The sequence below is a fragment of the Hetaerina americana genome, unplaced genomic scaffold (genome assembly GCF_022747635.1).
Source record: "Hetaerina americana unplaced genomic scaffold, ioHetAmer1.1.p SCAF_6, whole genome shotgun sequence".
Taxonomy (NCBI): domain Eukaryota; kingdom Metazoa; phylum Arthropoda; class Insecta; order Odonata; family Calopterygidae; genus Hetaerina; species Hetaerina americana.
Window position 1 is genome coordinate 49,513,374 of NW_027287205.1, and position 24,485 is coordinate 49,537,858.

The 24,485-nt window shown below is 37.2% G+C and overlaps 1 protein-coding gene across 2 annotated transcripts in view; it reads right to left on the bottom strand.

Annotated features, from left to right (window-relative positions):
* The window catches only part of c12.2 (von Willebrand factor A domain-containing protein c12.2), a 108,368-nt gene that overhangs the window by 41,726 nt on the left and 42,157 nt on the right, over window positions 1-24,485 (bottom strand). For both annotated transcript variants that reach the window (XM_071594177.1, XM_071594178.1), the window contains exons 7-10: window positions 5,255-5,413; window positions 3,642-3,866; window positions 2,291-2,497; window positions 1,678-1,838 (exon numbers count right to left, since the gene is read on the bottom strand). In XM_071594177.1, the coding sequence (XP_071450278.1) occupies window positions 1,678-1,838; window positions 2,291-2,497; window positions 3,642-3,866; window positions 5,255-5,413 (752 nt within the window). The remainder of the gene's footprint in view (window positions 1-1,677; window positions 1,839-2,290; window positions 2,498-3,641; window positions 3,867-5,254; window positions 5,414-24,485) is intronic.

Sequence of the window (24,485 nt, forward strand, 5' to 3'; positions counted from 1 at the left end):
TGCTAGGGGCCACAAATTATTTAATTAGTAATAACGTCCATCCAAAAACCTACCTTAACCAGTAGATTACCTAATAATAATAATAAGAATAATGTTTATGTTACTGAAGCAATGAATGTTAATGATTCACTTTCAAATAATGCATGAGGAGCGACAAGATTATTAATCCTTTTCTGCCCACTATGCTATTAAGTTTAAATCCAAGCTTTCAATTTTTCCACATATTTTTCAACTTTCGAGAAAGTTTTTAAAATTCTAATAGCTTATGGATGACTCGCCAATCCATAATTTCATCAAATTAACCTGAAACTATCATCATAACTAGATCATTGGGGCCCTAAAAAATGTAATTTGAGTCCCCTCCTGAGATTTGGAGACCCAATGAAAATCTAATTAATGCAGCAAATTTAAAATCGGAGTAGTTATTTTCTGAAAGGGCAACTGTGAAAATACAAATTTCTAATGAGGTTCTGCTTTAACTTTCAATATGCACCAAATAGCAGTTCCAAAAAATAAGGGTTCCCAGGCTCAAGGCCTTAAAAAACATAGGACCTACTTATTGGGAGGCCTCTAGCACAAGGGTTGAATCACCATTCTTTCGAGAATGGCATCCTTATTTAAAATATTAATATTTTTTCTCAGAAATAAATATCTTTTAGAGGTTTCAATCAAATGAGCTGTGTTGCCATAAATCGGGCAATATGTTGATATTTCCTCTATTTATAGATAATTCCTCTATTTCACAATTCAAGCATGATAGTCATACTCAGTTTAACAATGGGAACATATGTTCGTTCGAAGGTTTCCGCGGCGATGAGTAGGTGATTTCCACATTTTTCGGGCTGCGTCCGCGTATGTCGTTTAAATGTACAACAGTTTCGCCAGCTATCCTGCTGGCGTCCTCAGGTCAAGGATGAAAAGAAGCTTGTTGTCCCGTCTTATATAGGAAAAATCCGGCGCCAAAACCGGGAAATTTCTTGGCCAATCAGGGAACGTCCTCATATTTGCGCGGAATAATTCTTTTCCACGCACTGTGGAGTGGATATCCATCCTCTCTGTTAAAATTTTCTGGCCTTTTAACGATTTCAATGGCCTCTCTGATTATTCTCTGGAAGTATTTTCCTTCTTTCGCTATTATTTTAGCGTCGTCGAACAGAATAGAGTGTCCAGGTTCACTCCAGTTCTTTTCATCCTTGACCTGAGGACGCCAGCAGGATAGCTGGCGAAACTGTTGTACATTTAAACGACATACGTGGACGCAGCCCGAAAAATGTGGAAATCAATGGGAACATATGTTAGAAAATGTACATACATGAAGCAGCTTCACATGTAATTTTAGCTGCCTCCAACAGCATATAAACATATTAGCATAATAATTAACATTCATTAGCAATTAGCATGCACATGCAAAAGGGGATGGTCTCCATTAAATAACTCTGTAAAGCTTGGGAATGTAATGTTTTCTAAATTAAACCAATATTTCACAGCAAAATGTATGCCAAGAACAAAATCAGTGATGCACTGTCAATGAAGAGTGCAATGGGAGAAATAAACTATTTATAGCTTGATGAGATGCTTTATTGTGCATACACTCTTATACATGCATACCTATTGATAAAAAAAAGCAAATTTTTGCAATTCACTATACTGTGTGCTTAATTCAAAAGATATTCAAACCTGTGCACAACCGCCAGTGTGCTGGGATGTATACGATGAATTCCATCAAGAACAGCCAGCTTCCCTTCTAATGCTGCAGTCACAAGAGGAGAGTGCTGCCACACTGTATCTCCATTTTCAAGAGTGGTTCTTTGTTGAATCAAGTCTCGTGAAGTCATATCCTTGGGACATATTCATACATTTCCTTTAATGATTGATCCCATCATAATTCTTACTTGTCAATGGTATTTAACTAAAATCTCAAATTACTTAATGTTTAGAAAATACAGTTACAGCATTAAGGCAAACTTTATACATGAAAGTTTGCTTTAAGTCCACATTGGATACAACAATATAAGGATCTTCAAGTAAAAGATTAAGAGGCAAGCTATCTTTTTAAATACATATAAAAACAAGAAAAATACAAATTCTAATAAAAATTTAACCAAACTCATCAAATTTTTTTGTGATAAATTTATTTACATTTGGGTATTAACAAATTCAAGTATAAATTTCATAAACACGAGCCATGATAAAATTATACCGGTACATCCACAGTTTTAGTGAATGGGATTGCTAACTGAACTTTAGGCCAACTAAAGCCGGCTTAAGCACACTAAACCAAGTGATATACCTGATACAGGATGATTGGTTCCACCATATATCCAAGCATATTGGCCAAACGATTTATTGTAGCACTCTTTCCTGACCCTTTGGGTCCCACCAAACAGATGTCTCCCAACATGTGAGACTGCATGAGCTCCGCCAAAAGCTGCTCTTGATAGGGAGTGCTCACAAAGACGTCTTGAGATGTCATTGGCTTAGACAGTCCCATTGGAACCTACCATATTAAAATGATTTTTTTTTAATGTAAGTAAAAATTCAAATGCATTTTTAGCATCAATTTTTACGGTACTCTAAGACAAATTCAAAGGATGGAGGGAATTGCTGCAACAGTTACAAACCTGGGGGCCTCAATATTTGACCACTTGCTTTTGCCAGGTGAGCTACTGAGGACATCTCAAGAGTCAAAACTGGCTGAAGCAGCTAGCCAAATATAAATAGATTCAGGTTTGAATCCTGGCCGAGGGAATTGATATTTACGCTCTGTAATTTCTGTATTTGGGTACTTCAATATGAAATGTCTTTATTGAAAATATATAATTAGATATTCAACACATAATATTCTGGGAACTTCAAAGTAATAATGTCTAATCTAATCAAAAAGTAAAGAATGTGAAGAGGGATGACAGAGCAGGAAAAAAGTTGTGATGACTTTTCCGCTGAATCAACAGCCATTGGAGTTCATGAAACAATGGCGGAAATTATCCACTCTCTTTCTCAGGCATATTTTAAATATAATGTGAGCAAGTAGCTTCATGCAGTTCCATTTTTTTGCAGCTGGGCATTTCTAATAGTCAGCAACTTCAACTTAAAATTTTATTTTTGTAAAAAATCTTGGTGATTCAGAGAATTATTAAAAAGACCAGAGGTTCACCAAACAACCAGAGACAATATTAATATAGTAAAGAACTAGGAAGAAAACTACAAAATGGTCAAAATGCACTGCAAGAACTACATCAAATTATACCACGATATTCAATTAATCTATTTTGATTTTAGTTAGCCCAGTTATAATAATTTAGCCTAGGCTGCATCTGGCTTGCCAATTACATGAGAGTACCAGGGCTCATTTGTTATTGTGACTGGGCTATTAATAGGTTCACTTTTTAACTATTTCAAAAACCCTTGGCATATTGCATATTATTACTTGGCTTCCAGTACATCAATTCACTGTGTTTCGAAACCATTAACTAAAATAGAAAAGTATATTTTTGGAAGTAAAACCATATGTTTAACTACATGAATTTACAATGCAACCTGGGACTGTATTTTCATATAATAAAATTATTTTATAAAACTTCATTTAAAAAAATAATCACTAAGCACTTATTTAATAAAAATGATCAATAATTGGACATTACCTCAATAGAAGATATTTTGCTGCCACACTGTATGTCAACTTTGGCTTTACCAGCAAAAGGAGAAATGTTTTTAATGGCACACTTAGTGCCTGCATCATTACTTTGGAGAACGTCAAATGTTTTCAAAATATCTTCAACTGCGCCTTTTCCTTCCTGATTCAGGAAACATTTATATGGGTACAACCTATACATCACATCATGTACATTCATTTCTGGAAAACATTCCTGGGAAAATATCAAATACACCATTAAGGTAAAATGAGTCCCCAGGTTAATTAATTCATTATATATTTAAAATGGGAGAAAAGAATATTGTGAAGCTTTTGCTAAGGTAAGAATAAGCTGCTATACATCAATAAAATCCAGCTGGAATGCAGTATTTTCTTTATATCTTCTTTTGCAAAGAGAGCAGCACTTGTGTTTACAAAAAAAGTAATGGAATCTAATTTGATTTAATGATTCCATATAAAACAAATAGTTCAAAGTATATCCACAAAGTTTTAAGTTACATGAGAAAAAATAGCATGGAAATTAAATATACAAAAATTTAGTTCAAATAAAAACATGTGGTAGAAATTATAGAACAGTGTCTAACGCTTGCTTATACCATTTCAGAAACAATAACGAACCTGGATTATCTGAAATAAATTGATATTCTACAAATTCATTTACTATAAATTAATAATAAACTCCAAGGAAGTAGTTTGTTTGGAGTGGCTGATCGGATTCAGAAGTTTAAGTCACTTGAAAAGTCATATTTGTAGGTATCAATGTAAGAACAGTTATGGTTGCAACATAATGTAGACAAAACATTACTATTACAAAAATTCTAAAACATTCTGAGGAGATTTCTGAACTTCATCAACTAAAGGGACCAAAAAGTGAAATGAACACTGAAAACCAAATGCTGAAAGTAGTTTCATAACTTATTGTTAAAGATGTTAAAGAGAATATTAAGAATCCAATTTATGATGCATATCATTGTAGAGGGAAATAAAGGGAACATGTTGTAAGCTCATTTATTAATTTCACAACCTAAATTTATATTAACACATGATAAAATTTTTGAAACATAGATTGTGACATTAAAAACTCTAGGGGTTCTGAGACAGTGTTCCCTTGATTTTCTGATATAATAACATATTCAAATAGGGCGACAAGGCATGGCATTTAAAATTGAAACAAGAACTATCAAAGAGACATGGTAAATTCCAACATTGTGTACTGAGTTTTAATATCTGTGGGAAAACATATAAAATAAAAATACTCGGTAAAGTTAAAAGGCCAATGAGTGTACCACCACTGCATTAAACTAGACCATTGCATTGAAAAAAAATACCAGACCTTGAAGGAAAAGAGAGCCATTTCACGTGAAACGACAAATTCACCAACAGCCATTGAAGTTCAAAGCAAAGCAAAAGTAGACTTAGAGTCCTCTACGAGCCACTATCTTACGAGCCACTGTCATCCTCATAGAGGATGACAGTGGCTTAAATTGAGTTTAAAACTTGCACTAGTACTAGGAGAATATTAACTTAAATTAATATTAACTGCCAACATAGAAATTAAAGATCTAATACCGCAATAAATCCATACATAACTGATTACCATACCAATAGCTTAGCAGCAACTGGAAGCGCATCTGTTGGAAAGTCAGGGAGTGAGAGGGAAGCAGACTCAGGAGACAGGAGGGCATAAGCGGTTGAAAGTAATGCTGATAATCTTGCCTCATCCAAATTAGGATGCTGGGAACGTAATGAATCAAACTGTTCCTAGAAAGAGAGAGATGGAATGCTTTCAGATAATAATTATTTGGCAAATTACTCTCAATATACCTCTATAAGATGCATAAGAATGATAAGTTTAAGTAAATGGACCACATAACATAATATGTTCAACTAACACATTAAAGTAATTTGACTAAAGCAACACATTAGGTAGCCATCACAAGTAATTAGGAAACATTTGGCTACTTAACAGCCATTCACAGGGATAGTATCATCCTGGCTGACACAAAATATCTCATGGTGTACCATGGTGTCCATTGGACTTATCTGTTTTTCAAATTCACTGGAAACCTTGAGCAACTGTGAACAAAGTAAGGAGTTAACTCTGTAGGAGGGATGAGATCTTTGATAGCTAATGTAATGCATTTAGTGTATGGTCTCAAGTTCTAGTTGCGGTACAAAATTGTTCTTATTTCATCCATGCTTTCTACAACTAGGCCTGAGAGAGCAATCTTGCCATCAAGGGTATTCAGAGAGGAAGCTGTTCATTTTAAGGAAGAAAAACTTGTAAAATAGTTCTTCCTTATTCTTTTTATTGTTTTTACTCTTGTTCTTCCTTATTCAATTAAACCTCAAGACAAAGGAGAAAGATAGATTCAGTCACAGTGTTTTAATATCCTAATAGAGATTGTTTTGCATTGAAGACCACTTCAGGATTCCTGCACATTAATTCCTTCACAAATTAACATACACTTCTACATTTTTAGGGAATCACTATTGAAAATATATTTTAAAATATCGATTATTTAGATCAAAACTTCCAATATAACAGTAAAAAATAACCAACACATGGATTATTACATGCTTTTACTTTCAATACAGAGTTAACGTGGTAGATGAGATAATCTATTTTTCTTATATTTGTTCTTAATATGTTTCATTAAATATCCCCTTAGTTGCTTCAAAACGAAATCTCTGCCAATTTTTTTTAACTCATGACAAAGTTACCCAGCCAACTTAACCATCTATAAAATGAACAGCTTAGATAAACTCTGGCTGAAATAAATACAAAACATTTTTGACAAAGGTAATGAAATTTAAGCACCCAAAAGATTCTTCTGGCACTATCATAGATTTTCAAAGAAATTCGAAATAAAATCATTCTATAAATATTCGACGTCCTAAACCGAAGTCCCCCACCTAATCACCATCTCTTCCTTTGCCTACCGTTGCATTCCAATGCCCCATTACTATCAAATGTTTTCCAGCAGGAACACACGTGATTATGTCCCCTAACTGATCATATATCCTCTATTGACTTCTTCCTCCTTATGATTGCTTAGGGGTTCAATGGAAGAAAGGACCATTAGGTCTCAATTTCGCCCAAATAAAGACCTCTTCCTATCTATTGCTTGGTGGTATGTATACCTGAACAATTGCCAAGTTCGGCGGTTCTGCTTTTTTCTCTACTAATAATATTCTATTTGTTGCTTGCTCTTCGTTGACTTTACTTCTTCCTACCCTTTTATTCATTATCATTGCAACCCCTTGTTGGCTCTAGCCCACACCACTACATATTACTAAATAACTATCACTCCAGTAATCCCTGCTATCCTTCTATCTAACCTTGCATAGACCTAAAATATCTATAATTCCTCTTTCCATCTCTCGCTTAGTATTCTCTAATTTTCCTGCCCTCAACATTGTCCTAAGATTCCTGGTTCTTATTCTAACTACTTTGGTCTTCTTCTCCTATGTCTTCTGTCCTGCTGCTGTCAGTTTTCCTTTGCAAGGGTTTTGTGAGATGACAACCGCAGAAGCCTTGCCTCTCCCCCCTGCTGGGCACGACACACGGCCAATTGGGCCAAGTCCCGTAGTTGCCAGGACTCATATTCTCTTTACTGTCCATCATTATATTCTTGGGAATTATAATGAGGTGGTTTCCCATTGCCTTCCTCAATAGTGTTTTTAACGTGACACCATCACTCAATGGCCACCCCACTGGGGTCAGACAGCTTCGCACTGAGGAACAGATGCTGCTTGGACTACCTATCATCTGGCTCCTAAACCTCGACCTATCTGGCATGGGTGGTCCAACCAGAAGGAATTATTATGCTCCCGCCTGCACAGCTCTCTCTCAGCAAAAAAATATATGTATACATTTTTTTCTAAGAGAGAGCTATGCTGGCGATGAAAGATCAGGTGTCCAAGTCCCAGTCAAGGAAATATTGTATATATATATATATATATATATATATATATATATATATATATATATATATATATATATATATATATATATATATATTATACACACACACACACATATATAATATATACATAAATATATACACATATATACATACATATATATATATACACACACACATATATATATATACACACACACATATATATACATACACACACATATTATATATATATATATACAAATATATAAAAAAAACAGATGTGGATTTTTAGAATATAGAGACACAAAGAAAGGACACTCACAATTTGTTATTTTACGTTTCGACAGCACGGCTGTCGTCTTCAGAATGGCAAATAACAAATTGTGAGTGTCCTTTCTTTGTGTCTCTATATTCTAAAAATCCACATCTGTGTTTTTTATATATTTGTGTGTCGCCGAAGAGCGTTCCATTTCGAAGATATTTTATATATATATATATATATATATATATATATATATATATATGTATATATGTGTGTGTATATATATATATATATATATATATATGTATATATATATGTATGTGTATATATATATATATATATATATATGTATATATGTGTGTGTATATATATATATGTATGTATATATATATACATATATACATATATATATATACATATATATATATACATATATATATATACATATATATATACATATATACATACATATATATATACATATATATATATACATATATATATATTTATATGTTTTTTCATATAAACATGTATTTATGTGTGTATATATAAGGATATAACGTATAGATTTCAAAGACACCTCAATCATCAAAATCGGTTCAGCCGTTTGCCTGCTATGATGGCATAAGGAAACTCACATGCATGGCTGCTGAAAACATTACAACTCTTTTTGGGAAGCCATATAAATTGTCAACGCCGAGAACCTCAATCGAATACATAAACATAGGATAAATCATCTTTTGGTGAAGCCAGAAAAAACGCATATGAATTATTATTGATCACACACTTTTTTTCGGGCAAATAAAACAAACACATTAGCTCTCAGAAAACGACTCATTACCCGTAATTAGTCACTATTTAAAACCTCCTTCACTATTTCACTAGTAATAAATATTAGCGAAGTGATAACTAGAAGGGTCAATATTTGAAGCAACAGTAAACGAAATGAAAAAATGACACCGATGTAAGCTTTCATATATTTCTTAAATCTAAGCGCTCCCTATGGAATTTTACGTGCTCTTAACGGACTATTCTACTATCGAATATGGGGCGAGGAAGTTTCGCATGGACACGAAACCAGCAACACGGGATATTTCGCATGAGTAGGAACACACGCGAGAGAAAAAAACTATTTTCCAAAGCGCCGCAGTTGACTTTTTCCGAGATCGTTTCTGGTATGAAACCCATTAAGGGTTTAAATGTCCTTTTCGCGTGTCCTTCAACTTCCCGCTTCACTTCAACGGAAATAGGGAAGAAAACGACAATGTTCCCCAGTGAGAGAGGTCAATACGCTAAAAGCAGAGGCATTGGTTTCATCTCCATTCTACGCTCAAAGACAAAATCCATTTCGGCAAAGTGAATACTGGAGTGGGGAATGTAAAGAAAAAATATATCTTTGATGATTGATGGCTAAGTTGTTAGGAACTAACAATTGGCCGTATTCGAATTATAAGAAGACGCTTAATTTCCACTAACTCATACACTGACGATAGATAAACCCTGTACGGAGTAGTGGAGTTCCTTCGGCATTCAATACTCGCACATTTTTCCGACAAAAATAATTGTACAGACATACAGCTAACACATCGTGTCTTTTACCATATTATAGCTTACAAGACTAAATATGTGACGTCATCGATGGGATATGTTCGCAAAGAAATCCTTAGTTTACTTATATCTTAATTTGAACGGAACTCGTATTTACCAAGGATGAATACCTCGGTACTTACAAGGTACTCGTATAATACGAGGGAACAGTGAACTTTTTCCTGCAACTAGATTCCATCAGTTGTCAGAAATTTCTGTTAGTACTAGTTGTCCATGTATAATGTACAATAAATATGAAATCGAATGGACAAAACCTTGTAAGATCCCAATTGCTTTGAGTTATTATAGGTACGTATTCTGAGATCTACTAGTCCATTCATTTATAATGTGGAGGTTAATTATCTTTATTCCAATCCAAGTAGTCCAGTTTCTTGTGCTGCTATTCGAAAATCAACAATTTTTTAGTCAACTCGATAGTTTTCATTCCACATAATTACATTTATTTACTCACGTAGAACGGGAAATGCAAGAAGTATACAACACTACCAAACTTAATTTTTACTATTGATACTGCCTAGGTTGCGTAATATACACATGATACCCGATCTCACCGCGTTAAGGCTGCTAATCTCAATGCCCATATCTTCCTACCTTTGGATATTTATATAAGTAATAAAATAATAGATTATATACATACAATTTCATTTTTAACGGTTTATTCGTCCTCTTTATAAAGTGACGGAAGGGATATAGTTACGCTATTGCAAATGAATAAACCAATCTTGTGAGAAGACTTCTATGCGTAATTCTTCGTTAGCACTTATTATTCTCACAACCCTTATTCGATTCCATTGAGTTTACGAGCACAAAGAAGGGAGTTCGGTTCTCCCCGTGTTTCCACGAAAGAGCGGTCGCTTGGACGGTTATAAGAAAAAACAAGAGAGGTTACACGGAGAGTAGCATAACTGCTTTCCTTTCTGAGAGAATTCCAATCTCATTCAAAGAGCATTAAGCTGACTATATGCATTGCCGTACGCAAAACATCATTCTCTACCAGACAGGTGTACAACAAAGAAGTCCATTAGACTACAATAGGCATGAGTAATCCGCTTCATTCGGAACAATAGCGACGCGTTGACGCATTGTTTCGAAGGCAAGATGAAATACAAAACCGCGCTCGTGACACGACAGAAAAAGGACAATGTAATGTATGGGGCGAAGATGCATTAATGGTGATTGCAGTATAAGTGGCAACAACAGAATGTCGTCATTAAGTTGAAGGAAAACCCTTGATCGACCGCGCATCGTTCACAATGGACATCTCATCCGTTCCTTTTCAGGGCATTCATCCTTTCCTCGGTAACATTCGTATTGAACATTACCGTCGATTTATGAGTTTTAAAGTCCCAATTTAATCGAGCCTAATCTTTCAAACTCTGAACCGTTTAATAACTTCCTATGAGGGAATAACTCAAATGCATGGGTGGTAAAAGTTGGGTTCACTCGTGCTAAGATTTTCTCTGGATGACGAGAGCGAAGAGTCTGCTAAATATCTAAGGATAGGATACCTTAAAACAAAATATAACACTCAGACTTAACAACAATCAATTTTGTTCCAGTTTAAAGTTATTCCTAAAAATGAGTACATATTAATACAAGTAATATTAACATATAAACGATTCCATTAAGCTGTGTATTATTAAAGTGAACTTCATTCGTAAGTAACATTAGCAACAAGCATTTTATTGTTAATTTGGAAAATACGTGTATTGATAAATTTTAAATTAATATAATTATGCTATGGCCTCTAGCTATAGTTTTCGACTGAAATCACCCGGGCTGTATGAAGATAAAAATAGTGGGAGCGTAGAAAAGGAGAGAAAGACTGTATCCTACACTGATAGTCGGACTTAAACAATTTCAACCATCGCACTACCTCCTTGGGAAAGAATGATTACAATTAAACGCCATTTATAAACTGCATGGTAAAACTGCAATAATCAAAAGTCAAAATGCATCAGGTAACCATATTTCAACAACAGGTTACGCAGTGCAGTCATAACTAATGAGTAATTTGAAATGAGTACGACAAGCACACTCTATCAATGTAACTTATTATTGTACCAAATAGATGTTTTAATTGAGAATTCGTCGCCAAATATTATTATAATTATGAGGTAGCCAACCGTATATTGTCTGTTTTTAAGGAACAGAGACTGAATAACGATAATTTCTTTGCCTACCCAAACGAAACACAGCCCGATATCCAACGTTACAATAAGTCCCTCTTCAATTCCAAATACTTCCTTCCTCACTTCATTCCGTCCAACATGCCAATTCTTTATTCTGAACACTTCCTCGGCTTGCCTAACGTCCTCCCCTCGATCCCTGTCTTCAACATTCCATTGACATTCAAAATGTTCGGCATCCACATTTCCTGCCTCCATTGGAATTGTTTCAATAATTGTCTCATCCATCTGGGCAAGTGCTTCTTCGTTTGCCATCCTTACCGTCCAGTTGTTTCCGTGCAGTACGTACAAAATCAAGCTTCATATTATAATTTCACGAGTCTTTTCTTAACATCCTAACTCAACGTCCCAGCCATACCCTCCTTGTATACGCTTCTTCATCTCACGCAAATTCTTCTTCGTAGGGCACTATTACTATATCAATTATTGTCCAAAACACTAACAAAATAGGTGACTCCAATTATTACTAGTCATGAATTAAAAGCTCCAGGCATACCGTTTTAATAATGAGTAGTTACTTTTTTAAGATAGAACCGATTATGTTAAGCACCAAATAATATTAAATTACGCAACCGAAATGGAAGAAATATTTTTTAGATTGTAAGGGATATCACATCCAACATGATAATAGGTGTAAATATAAAATAAATGAGTAAAATACTGAGTGTAAAAAATTGATTTACTAATAATAAAAGTTAGTGGGCAATTTACAATGAGAGGAACTTCGTAAGTACCTCCGGGACAGAATGATGATATTGGAGGTAATTCAAAAAAGATTCCTGGTCGATAACATCTTTAGCCGCCAACGACCATCCTTGAAATCGATTTTCAAAACTTACCAAGTACTGTACAAGGACTGAGATGTTACCACTCAGAGCCGAAAGAAAAGCCGTCGCAATACTCTGTAATAGGCTCAAAATCACATTTTCCCATATTTGCTGTCCGACCTTTTCAAAACTTAGGCTATTAAAAGAAAGCACGCTCACGAAAATTGAGCGTGGGGCAACGCCGCGCCTTCCCTGAAACCGTTTCGAACCTTTATAATGCGTTTGAAACACTCCTCGGATGAGACAACAGACCTCGCTCCCTTTTCGAATTCAGGAAGTTCAATAATTTCCACTCCTTCGCCACTAAGCCTTCTTCGTAAATTTCCACAACAGAAAACGTTCTGATAGATTACCCAATTTACCCAAAACCCAAATCCTGCCAACATCCTGCGATCCTTATAAATTTAAATGGCCAAAAAAAATTCCGAAGTACATGTAGTTTAAAAATAATTTATATGTATATCACGGGCTACAACTTAATTAAATTTATACACAGTTTTGACCGCCGAATGAGAATCTAACGGAGAATATTCGCTTTTATAAGATAAATATTCCCGGAAGCTTATACGACCATGCGCATCGGAAAGAATGGGAAATACATTGAAAGATAATCAACAACCTTCACCACTGTTTTCAAGCTGCAAATACTAATATAAAGCTTAGGCCAATATCAAAGACCCTAGCACAAAATAACTAGGGACGATTAGTTAAAGTAGTGTAAATGAGATATGCACCGAAGCATTTTTCTCAATTGCACAATGATTTCGATCAATTAAAAATGTTTACAACAATTTTTTCATAACATACCTGGATTATCATTTTTTAAAAGACCTAGCATTTCCACATATTATTTTAAGATAGGTCATCATAACCAAAAAATACCTCTATATATATATATATTTATATATATATATACATATATATATATATATATATATATATATACATATATATACATATATATACATATATATATATACATATATACATATACACATATATATATACATTTATATATATATATATATATATATATATATATATATATACATATATATATGTATATATATACATATATATATATATATATATATATTTTTAGAGAATCATTTTCTTCGACTTCTCCTAATTTTATCACTCACGCCTATACCAAATCAAAATTCAACCACATCTTCAATTACAACATTAATCTAAAGAATACTTTTCCTACGATAGGCCTTTAAGTTCGAAGGCATCCCAATTCTTATCTCGGGACTGGGAGGAGATAGAAAGATGTGAGTGAGCTCAAAATAGGCGGGTACTCGATGAATACGAGGCATTTACGTAAATGGTAGATAGGCCGCACAATACAAAGGGTTCGTATAGCTGCAACTAGAGTGAGAAGCGTTTTCAACAATTGCATTGGCTTCATTTATTTAATATGAACAGCGGGTCCCTTTTCTCCACTTGCGTAGTTCAATGCGCGCCGAAATTCAATTTTGACTGAGATGTGTGTTGATGGCGTTTTTGGATGCGTGTAAAATAAGCGATCGTGAGTGCGAAAGTTCAAATAGGGCCGAATAACCGCGTGTGGCAACGAGCAAAAGAAGCCTAGGCCACGGACCAGCCGGTTTTTCCGATGGGCAAAAGTAACTGCTTCAACAGAAACTCTCTTGGTATCCACGAAATCATGGCGTTGACGTTCTACAAATCGCTGAAACTCCATCGAGTTCTCTTATTTAATTTAAGATGATAAACATCTGGGGAAAGAAGGACACGAGTTAGGCCATAACTCAAGAAAATATTCAAAGAATTTACACTTTCATCCCACAAATCTTCGAAACCGACTAAGGGATCATTTCTTTAAAAATGGGATTTTTTAAGGAAGTAATTGAGACGGTGAACCAAGATTTTTGAACCGTAACGTTCAACAAAAGCGATCTTAGTCACAGAAAATTGAACGGACAATAACAGTGGCCGTGATCGAATCAATATTTTTAAATTTTCAAGGTAAGGGTTAGCAAACTAGTTTAGGTGCCCCAATACCAGTACCAATCGTTCGATTGCATGGCAACAGGAATACCCCGAAGAGGAATCTTATGTACTTCTCGGTATCAAGGAACTGATGCCAATCTCTGAAATGTACGCATAAGTCCAGAATTCTCCATCGGCGGTTGTATGTACTGATGCACACCAGGAAGAGAGTGAAGTTTAAGGAAAAAAAAGGATTTGAATATGTTTCATGACATTTTCAATATTTTTAGTAAAATGCATTACATGCCAGCTTATTTCCATTTTCACATCAGAAACGCATCCAGCGTTTCTTGGGATTACACTCAACATATTCAATAATGGGTATTTATTGGGAAAGAGCTGAATAGAAACCTATGTTTGACTAAAACCGGGAAAAAAGTGTCGATTTTGAAAACCATACACAGTACAAGGGGGTCACATTATCACAAAACGTGCCAAGTTGACCCGAAAACGTTCGTTTTTGCCATTTCAAACCCAAGTAAAAGGGGCAAAGTTTTACGGGGGAAAAAGGGAGAAAAATGAGTACGCCATCTTATGCCTCTTCACAGATATTAATCCGCAAGCTGAAATATGCATTGCATATACCTCTGAACTGACCCCCCCCCTACCCTGACGCATGAATTTCACAGTTCGTCGGGCTTAGTACACAGTGAACTCCACCATTACCTACCAAACCCACATTCGGGTTGATTACTGTTTTTTTATAGCTTGAAAAGGGGAAGATATCCCACATTGGGGACACAACAGAGCTCGTACTTCTATTTATCGTTTTTCTGTTAATGATATTTCTATTTGCACCCTAGTAAGGAAGGTATGGAGGTAAATAAAAAGTATGCCCATTTATTATATAGCTAACTCTGAAATCGATATTCATCCATGGATCACCAATTCGATTGTTATATTGAGGGTCGATATTAGAAATGTAACATCGCAGTATCTTTATATCAATCGCATTTCCATCGCTGTGCGGTAATTTACACTCCAAGGCGGCTAAAAACCGCAATGTGATATCGCACAGACAACGCAATATAAAACATTCCACCGGTTCTTAGTGTCGCAATCCCGATTTTATGTAAGCATAGTCCCAGAACTACTGTACCACCAAAACAATGACTATATAACGGCTGTCAAGAAGCCTCGCTTGCAAACCCACGTACATTTTACCGCACTCACCCAAATTGTATTGAGGCAATTTCAATCCAATCTCCTCCACCAACCCCTCTCGGAAACCGACACTCGACCCAACGCCCCGGGAAAACCCCTTTGAATTACCTCTTACCCTCTCCACTTCAACCTTTTCCCACATCCCCCCTACCCACGATTCGCTCCCAAGATAGGCTGCCAATGCCCACGGAGGGTTGGAAACAACTCGGCCAGCGGTGTAGTGTCTCTTTTCCGGCAACCGGATGGCACTTTGGCTGGAACGGTGAAAAGGGGAGGTGGGGCAAGGCGAGAGAGAGAGAGAAAGCCATTTCCGAGTACCGTAACAGCTCTCCTCTCCCCCTCACTGCCCCCTATAACCACTCCCGCCGAAGGCATGGTGCACCTATGCCATCAAACAACTACCGAGGCATAATACGTTTTCTCGTGTAATCTCGTGGACGATTTGGAATCCTCTAACCGAAAACGCCACCTAAACCGAAACTGCAAATTTAGAAAAATCTATTTGCTCTTTTTAATTAACCATCACTCAACATACCCAACCGATTGGCTTCTTCATAAGCCAAATTTAATTCAACATAAACTATACGACATAAATATTTTCTTCTCAGAATTAATTGAATAAAAAAGTTTCTCGCATATATCATTTCCATATTCAGTCTGAAATGGCGAGCAATCAAAGTATTTCAGTAATTCGGAAGTGCCGAGATACCTATAGGAAAGTCATGCTTCAAATGCTGCAATGACCTCTGGCGTCACCACACCGAGTGGTCACGGAGAGTCTGTTTTAGAATTCAAACTGCTGAGGAATTTCCTTGTTCTTACATTACTGCTGGAGAGAGATATGTTCATCATCACTGAGAAAGTTAATTCGCCGATGAATATAAATATGGTTCATCCTTTACCTACTCAAAAACTAGGGAAATAACAGTTCCCCTACGTTGACTTTGCAAAACAAGCCGCCAAGTTTATTTATTGTTGCGATTTGGCATAGTGCTGCCAAATGTGAGCCATTCTACAAACCAAGGTTATCACTCTTTGTAACTACCGCAATGGCTTGGTGCTTAAAATATTGTGTTGTTTTAAGGCTTTCACTTTAATCACATCATATAAATGCATTTATTAACATGCTGCGTAATTATAACCAACAAAACATGATTTAATTACTCAAAATGGCCTTTATGGATGTGTCAATGAAAATTACACAGTAAAATAATTGAACTTGATTACTTAGCTACTCTTTAACTTTCAGGATTATGCAACGAATAGTAATGGCATGACGACAATTATTAACGTTCTACCAATCACTGAACTAATAATCTCATTTCACTGCGAAAAAATATTTTACAAATTGTTCATTTAGCAAAGAATGATGCTACAAAATGGGTTTTAAATACATATTTGCAAACTCTTGCTTAAGTCTTCATTATTATCACCATGATCACATAAACCGTCCCATTTGTTATTATATTTTCTCCATTGAGACTAAATTGTACCAGAACAATAAATAGTCTTAATTCTTATCCTATGAACGTGTACATTCATATAATTCATATTTATAGAGCGTATAACTTCTCAGAAAGGATAATGTTAAAAATTCAAATGCAGTGCCGAATGGACCGTTCATTTTTTTAAGGGTATACAGTCGGTGAGTGTATTTAAACGCTTCTTTTTCTCCGTCATATCCCCTTGCCCACAGACTTCCACCCTTCCCATGACGACCAAGCTCTTCAGACCACCATGCGGTTAAATGAGCCAATGTTCCCAGAACTTCCACCTTTCCCGCGAGGCCCATCAACAGATAAAAACAAAACGAATACCCCAAAACTCCAAACCGCTGGGTCAATCCCGATGCGATCGGGCGGAAAGTAAAGGTAGCCAGAGTGGAATTTTCCAAGATTTCATTTTTATCAGATTTCTCGCAATTTTTTTGCCCCCCCCTCCCTTCCTGATTTCCACAACTAATCCCAACTGAATATTTCGGGACCCAAGGACATGCACGTTAACGTGCCTTGTACCATTTGATTGGCGAGGAAAAGAAAATTCGACGGACAGCTCTAGCATGGTGCTACCCCGAAGATAAAATGAATGAAAAACATTTTCTTAATGCCCCAGGGAATGTTATTAAAAGGGCAAAGAATGTGAAAGATTTCATTGCTACGAAACGGGTCAAAATCTCTCAATCCCTGGGAATTTTCGCTTACTCAAAATGCCAGACGTCACGATGATCATAAAATTTACTGTAAACGATAAAATAAAACACTGCTTCTATGTGATTATATTTTCGGAGACCAACGAACTCTGCTTTGATTTAACTGTCACGTTGTGACTAGTAACACGAAAACGAAGACTTCAACTGTTTCCCAGCAACAAAGTGGCGCAATTCAGTAACCAAATCTTTGATGAACAATTCTTATGACTGGGCCAGAACAGTTTTCCGTACTCTCGGTGCATAAATTCATTGATTCCAATCATGAATTGCATACACGAAACATGCACGGAAAAAAGGGATTCTTATTAGTCAGGTTATGAAGAAGCTATGCTCAACCATAATAGTTTTATTTATTACTTCTGCGCAACGGCAATCTAGTAAAGGGCCGACTCACTAAAAAAATCAAAGCCGCACTAAACAAGGTTAAGACTAAGTAGCTCATGAGCACCACTGCCAATTTGTTTTATTTTTACCAAAATTACTCAAGCATACGTAAAAAAATTTCCTGGAAAATGCTCAATATATCATGTTCAATAAACCATGATCTTCCTATGGAGTGGATGCCCCTTACTCAATCCCTTAATAGCATGCTTTGATTTTCCTTCGTCTTACCTTCAGATACAAGTACACAGTATCCTGCTACGGCGACTTCCCTACACGCCACACCTGGCTTAGTATGTTGCATATCTTGCAGGATTCTTCAAAGAGGGTGGCTTTTTACCCTATTCAATGACCCTTTGGACCTCGCTTCGTCCGTGCAATGTATCCTTGTCCATACTCGTACATCGAAGATAAAAACTAGCACTAAACTCCTGTTCTGTGACGATTTCGGCGCTGTGTGCATACAAGTGAGATAAGAGGGGTAAGTATTCGGGGTTTGCAAAGCAACGTGGTAACCATCGGTATTAGAGTAGTTATGTAGTCTGTGTATGGTTTAAGGCTCTTGTTGTTTTATGAAGGTTTAAGGTTTGAATTTCATGAAGCCTGATGAAATTTAATCCACCTATAGAGTATTCTAGAATTATTTTCACGCCATTTAAAAAAATATCCATTTCATCTATAATCTACAGGGCTTACCTAGGAGTATATTTACAGTAAGTTTATATTCAGTGGTACCTTAGAGTGGTATCTTCTCTTCCCTCCTCCCTACTCACACCCATCCTCCTCCTTTCCTTTCTCTTTCCCATTATTATTATTCTCATTTAAAGTTTTCGCAATAAACACCATATAACAGTCATAATTACAAACTGGCTGTCCCCTTTAGGTCTGAAAACGTCATCATAATGAGGTTGAATAATGCGTGGTGCAATGGTTAATGAGGAGGGTGTAACTTAAGGTTTTAATCCACCTGAGCGATGGAGAGATCAACAACACTTAATTCATCTCCTAACAAAAGCCAAAGAACAACTGCGAACAACGAAAAAGACCATGCTTTCATTGTGTTATCCAAGAGGATTGGGTCGTCTCGCTTCCCGCTAGTTGTAACACACACGCATATATATATATATATATATATATATATATATATATATATATATATATATATATATATATATATATATATATATATGGAAAAAATCTGCATCAAGAATAAGTCAGTTTACTGACGTCGTAGGATACCAACGAAATGCCAACACTTCAATAAGCCAGCTAATTTTGACTAGTACAAGTACGCGTGATACGTTTAGAGATTTCCCGTAATATATGGACAACTTGTTTTCAGAAACCTCGGAATTACGACAGGGAACCTTCCGATTATATAAGCAATTACATTACGTTAATAAAATTCAATAATATTTTAACATCGTAATGGAGATTTTCAGAAACCGGATCGAAATTCCACGGACGTCTAAAGTTGAAACAAAACTTACGGGTTTTGCGGTTTTCAGGTTTCCGGCGCGGTGGTTCGGTGAGCAGCTTGATTGATCCAAGTTTCACCACCAACGCGGCATGCATTTATTGAAAACTGTCGATTTTCCGGGGAATCCCGAAGAGGAGACGGAAGGATTGCGGCTGGGAATACGAATCGACCATCGATATGCCTTGCGGATGGAGGTTGGGGGAGCCCTCGGGTGTGGGAACGTGGATTCTTGAGGCACGCGATAGGTTTGCTGCGCCTACGGAGGAAGAAGAGAACGAAGTGGTGGACGGAGAAAGCACGTAACGGAAAGGAGACTTTTTGAGGAATATGTTTTAATAGATAAGTGTCCATTTCAGGATTCGGGCTTAAATTATGTAGGGTTCAAGCAGAAGAAACTGATTCGGAGAGGCATCTCGGCGCAACGAATACCAACATCTTATCTAGGGTCTCACACGGCATTTTGCGGATAAGCGATAATGAATGATTGGGTTTCCTGAAACGCTGTAGGTATGGGCGAAGGTCATAAAAAGTTGGCCTCTCGCTCATCGTCTCCATCACTCCCATATCTCCGCCATATTTCTCTCATCGACTAACTTTAAGTCTGCATTTTGTTCGGCTGTCCATTACTGGCTCCATGCATTACATCCGGAGTCTTCCTCTACAGTTCTTCCCGTACAATTTCAAACTCCATCACCAATTAAAATGCTCTCTATCCACCTTTCCTGCCTCCTCCAGATATATTTCCACAATCCTATGCCTCCTCCCCCACCACACTTAGTCTTTCTTCGTTTGCTTTCCTTCCGTTCATTTTAGCTTTACCATCCTTTTTCTACAACCACACCTAAAGAATTTCCAATATACGTATGCCTATTACCTTGCGTTAACGACCATATTTTAGCGCCGCCCACAACTACGATTAATATCAAAGTAATCACACTATTTTCTTAATATCCTTTATCAACATTCCTGTGATCAGTTAACTCCTCCATGAGCTCTCTTTCCAACGCAATTCTTCCTATATCCCTACCATTTCGACCATCACTGTCGAAAACTACTCCACCAAGATAGGTAAACGGTTCACCTATTCTACTTTGCCTAGGAGGGGAATCCTATTCGAACGCTAAACTCAGCTTTCCTCATTCTCATAAACATAGTGACCTTGGTTTATGATTACACTGATTCTCATCATATATCTCTTATATTGATTTTTCCAATGCGCTCAGCAATGACTATAACCTTTTGGCTGACTGAAAAAATAAAGTCTGATAATCCGCAAACCTAACTGATTGTGTGGATTCTCTGCAGTCTTTCATTCTCACCTCTAGTTCTCCCCAAGCCTCTTTTAACATTTCCTCGAAGTATACGTTGAAAAGCACAGATAAAATGGACACCCGTGACTTACCACTCTTCCTAACAGTGCCTGTCCAGACTCTCAACCCGCCATTTGCACCAGAGCAGTCTGAGAATTGTAAAGGTTACGGATAAGTCACCTATCCGTTCAATTTACCCTTTTACTCTGCAACACATGGGACTAAGAATATAAAACTAGAAAAAAATATAGAAACTAGAAAGCAACCCAAATATTGGTTTGATGGATTTATGGTAGAAATCACATAATATTTAGCCCAACGGCATGTGGAATTCACAAATCAGGGTAGGGGGCGCAAATCCTCACCCACCCTAAAATATTTCACAACTTGGCCGAAGCTGAGACGTGAACATGAATCAAAACCGAATTCTCCCGTCCGTGGGGCAGCGTCCTACCGAATCTACCATCACACCCCCTCCCAAGCTACTGAATAAAAATATGTGATAACCAAGAGATCGAAGTAACAGGGATCCGACAGTCAATGCAAGCCCATGAAGGTGATTGCTTCAATACGTCAAGTACATGTCATTTTGATAATATTTCCTTTATTTGGACTACTAAGTGATCTACCAAATCATGATTCTTAAAAATTGTCTTACTATGCTAGTTCTTATTGAAATTGACATAGAATATTCAAATTTTCAAACATGCTTAAAAGGTGTGGTCGTTTTTCTAAAGAAGAATTGTAGATTAGCAGCAATAAACTATGGATACGCAGCAATTATGCCGTCCTCACAAAAACTGATATAAAATACGCAATTACATAAGAGTTGTAATGGCGCTAACATAACAGCACTTTCCCACCCTCGTTCGGATAGTATTTCAAGGAAACAAAGTCTAAATCTCTTATTTTCAAAAATGGCGTCTCAGAACTAAACCAAAATACGAGGGTCATCCGGAAAGTAGTACCCGTTCGTGCCGCATGAAGTGCTGACGACGCGAGTAGCCGCTGGACGAGGTCAGATAGCTTCAGTGGCTTGTCTGCCTTCTCTGAGCCAAGTTGCGTGACGCTAGCATTGCCTGTGTTGTTTCTGTGATTGTTTACAATGTTTAAAAAAATTGAGAACGCCGCCAGTTGTGAAGTGAGGGCCAGAGGACGTTCGCCCATGTGATATTCATCGCCAATTAAAGGAGGTGTATGGAGACAATGTAATGGACGAGTCGTCTGTTCGGCGGTGGTGTCGCAACTTCAACATGGGGAGGGGGAACACACACGACGATGAGCGTTCGGGGAGACCGTCTGTCATTACAGACCAACTGGTGAGCTCAGTTGACGAATTCGTGAGGAACGATCGGCGCGTCACAATTGATGACATCTGTGAGCATTTTCCCAATGTTTCTCGAACAATTGTTCATGAAATTGTTAAACACCATCTGCATTATGCAAAAATTTGTGCAAGATGGGTCCCTCGCGTATCTCAATGAGCTGGCGGCGAAGGACTATGCAGCAGGAATACAGAAACTTGTCACACGTTATGACAAATGCCTTAATTTGCTTGGAGATTATGTTGAGAAGTAGTTTAAAGTATCCTCTTTCAAATAAAATTTTTTATGTTTGTTAATATTTACTTTTGTGTCTTTATTTCACGAACGGGTACTACTTTCCGGATGACCCTCGTAATTTATAGAGCACATTTCAAAAAATAATATAAAACCCAGAGTGATAAATAACTGTACAATCACATCATATGTTCAGGAAACTAAGCACAATGGGGCGGTACATTGTTTTTCATTACCTTTCACTAACACATAATCCACATTGCATTGCAGTCACGATCGTATTATTGAAATGAAATTATTTACTTTGTAATTCAAAACATTTTATTTAAAACAAGACCCAGGTTCTGACGTTGGATGTCGTCATAAGGAGTTCCTCACAGAAGCATATTGGGCAAACAGGACGGAAATTTCAAGAAAGGATAAAAGACCATAAAACATGTGTAAAGAATAAGAATATAACATCCCTCTTTGCGAAGCACCTCATCGAAAGTGATTGTGAAAGTGAAAAAAGTCACCAACATTCTTCATTTTGATAATAAAGATCAAAGACTCGATGAGTTGGAAGAGTGGGAAATTTTAAAATACATGGTCCGTACAATAAGTACAGGGACTGGTTCCAAAAATCAGAATTTATTGCAGTTATCATTATAATTACTTAATAATCTTCACAATACATCCCTCCTGCATCAATACACTTAGTTCGGCTCGTCTGCCACTCGTCAAAAGCCCGCTGGATGTCGGTTTCCGGAATACTGTTGAGAGCCTTTGTCGTCGCCGCTTGATCCGCCTCGATGGAGTCGAACCGATATCCTTTTAACTCCTTTTGAGCTCTCCTTTGAGGTTGTAAAGTTGTCGAGAATATCATCATCTTCCTGGAAGCAGTCCAAAATTTCCATCCGCGAGTTTTTGTTCCTCGCTCAAGACCTTCGGCACCAGCTTCGCGCACACTTTCCGCATTGCAAGATCCTCTGATACAATGGTGTGGACGGTTCCGACTGAAAGGCCGGTCTCCTCACTGATTAGGGCGATGGTTACGCCTGTCAGAGTCCAAAACGTTTTTCACTTTGGCCACCTGAGCATCAGTTCCAGCTTTCGTCGAGCATCCGACGCGGTGCTCGTCTTCGACGAGCTCCCGGCTTTCCTTAAACATTTTGTGCCACCCAAAAACTCTTGTGCGGCTTAAGGCATCATTCCCATAAGCCTGTTTAATGCGTTCAAGGGTCTCCGACCTGGATTTCCCGAGTTTAACGTAAAAATTCACAGCGTAGTGTTGCTCGACGGTGCGCTCAATGCTGGCGCGACGACAACACAAACAATCACACGTCACAAAAATCCATGTCCTGTCTCAACGCATGCCTGGAGGCGACTGAACTAAAGTGCCCCTGAGTGGTGGGCGACCCTTCTACCGATCCGACCGGTCGGATCCCCATTCACCGCTCCTCCGTTGAGGCTACAGCAAACCAGTGACGATACTTATTGTACGGATCCTGATCGGATATATAACGAGTTGGCTTCTGTGAGGACCACATGATGATGACGTTCAACGTCGAAAGCTAGGTCGTGTTTTAAATAAAGTGTGTGGAATTACGAAGTCAATAATTTCATTTGAATAAGTTACTATGTAAATTCCATAAAGTCACGCCGGAGACAACAAATCTTCTCATTCCCTATCACATTGCTCATACCTTCCCGAAAATTCTGCTCCCGATGAGATACACCGCAGGGTGTTTCGCAAATTTTATACGTGCATGTTGATAAAGAGGTAGAGGGGCATCGGGAGGGGAAACGGAAAAAATTAAGCGTCACGACTGGGGGAGAAAACGACCGACACGCATTGTGGGAATTCCCAAACTGAGTCCAGAATTATTAGGAATGCCTGAGAGCGTGAATGAATCACTTCGGCACGAAATGAGCCGGAAATAT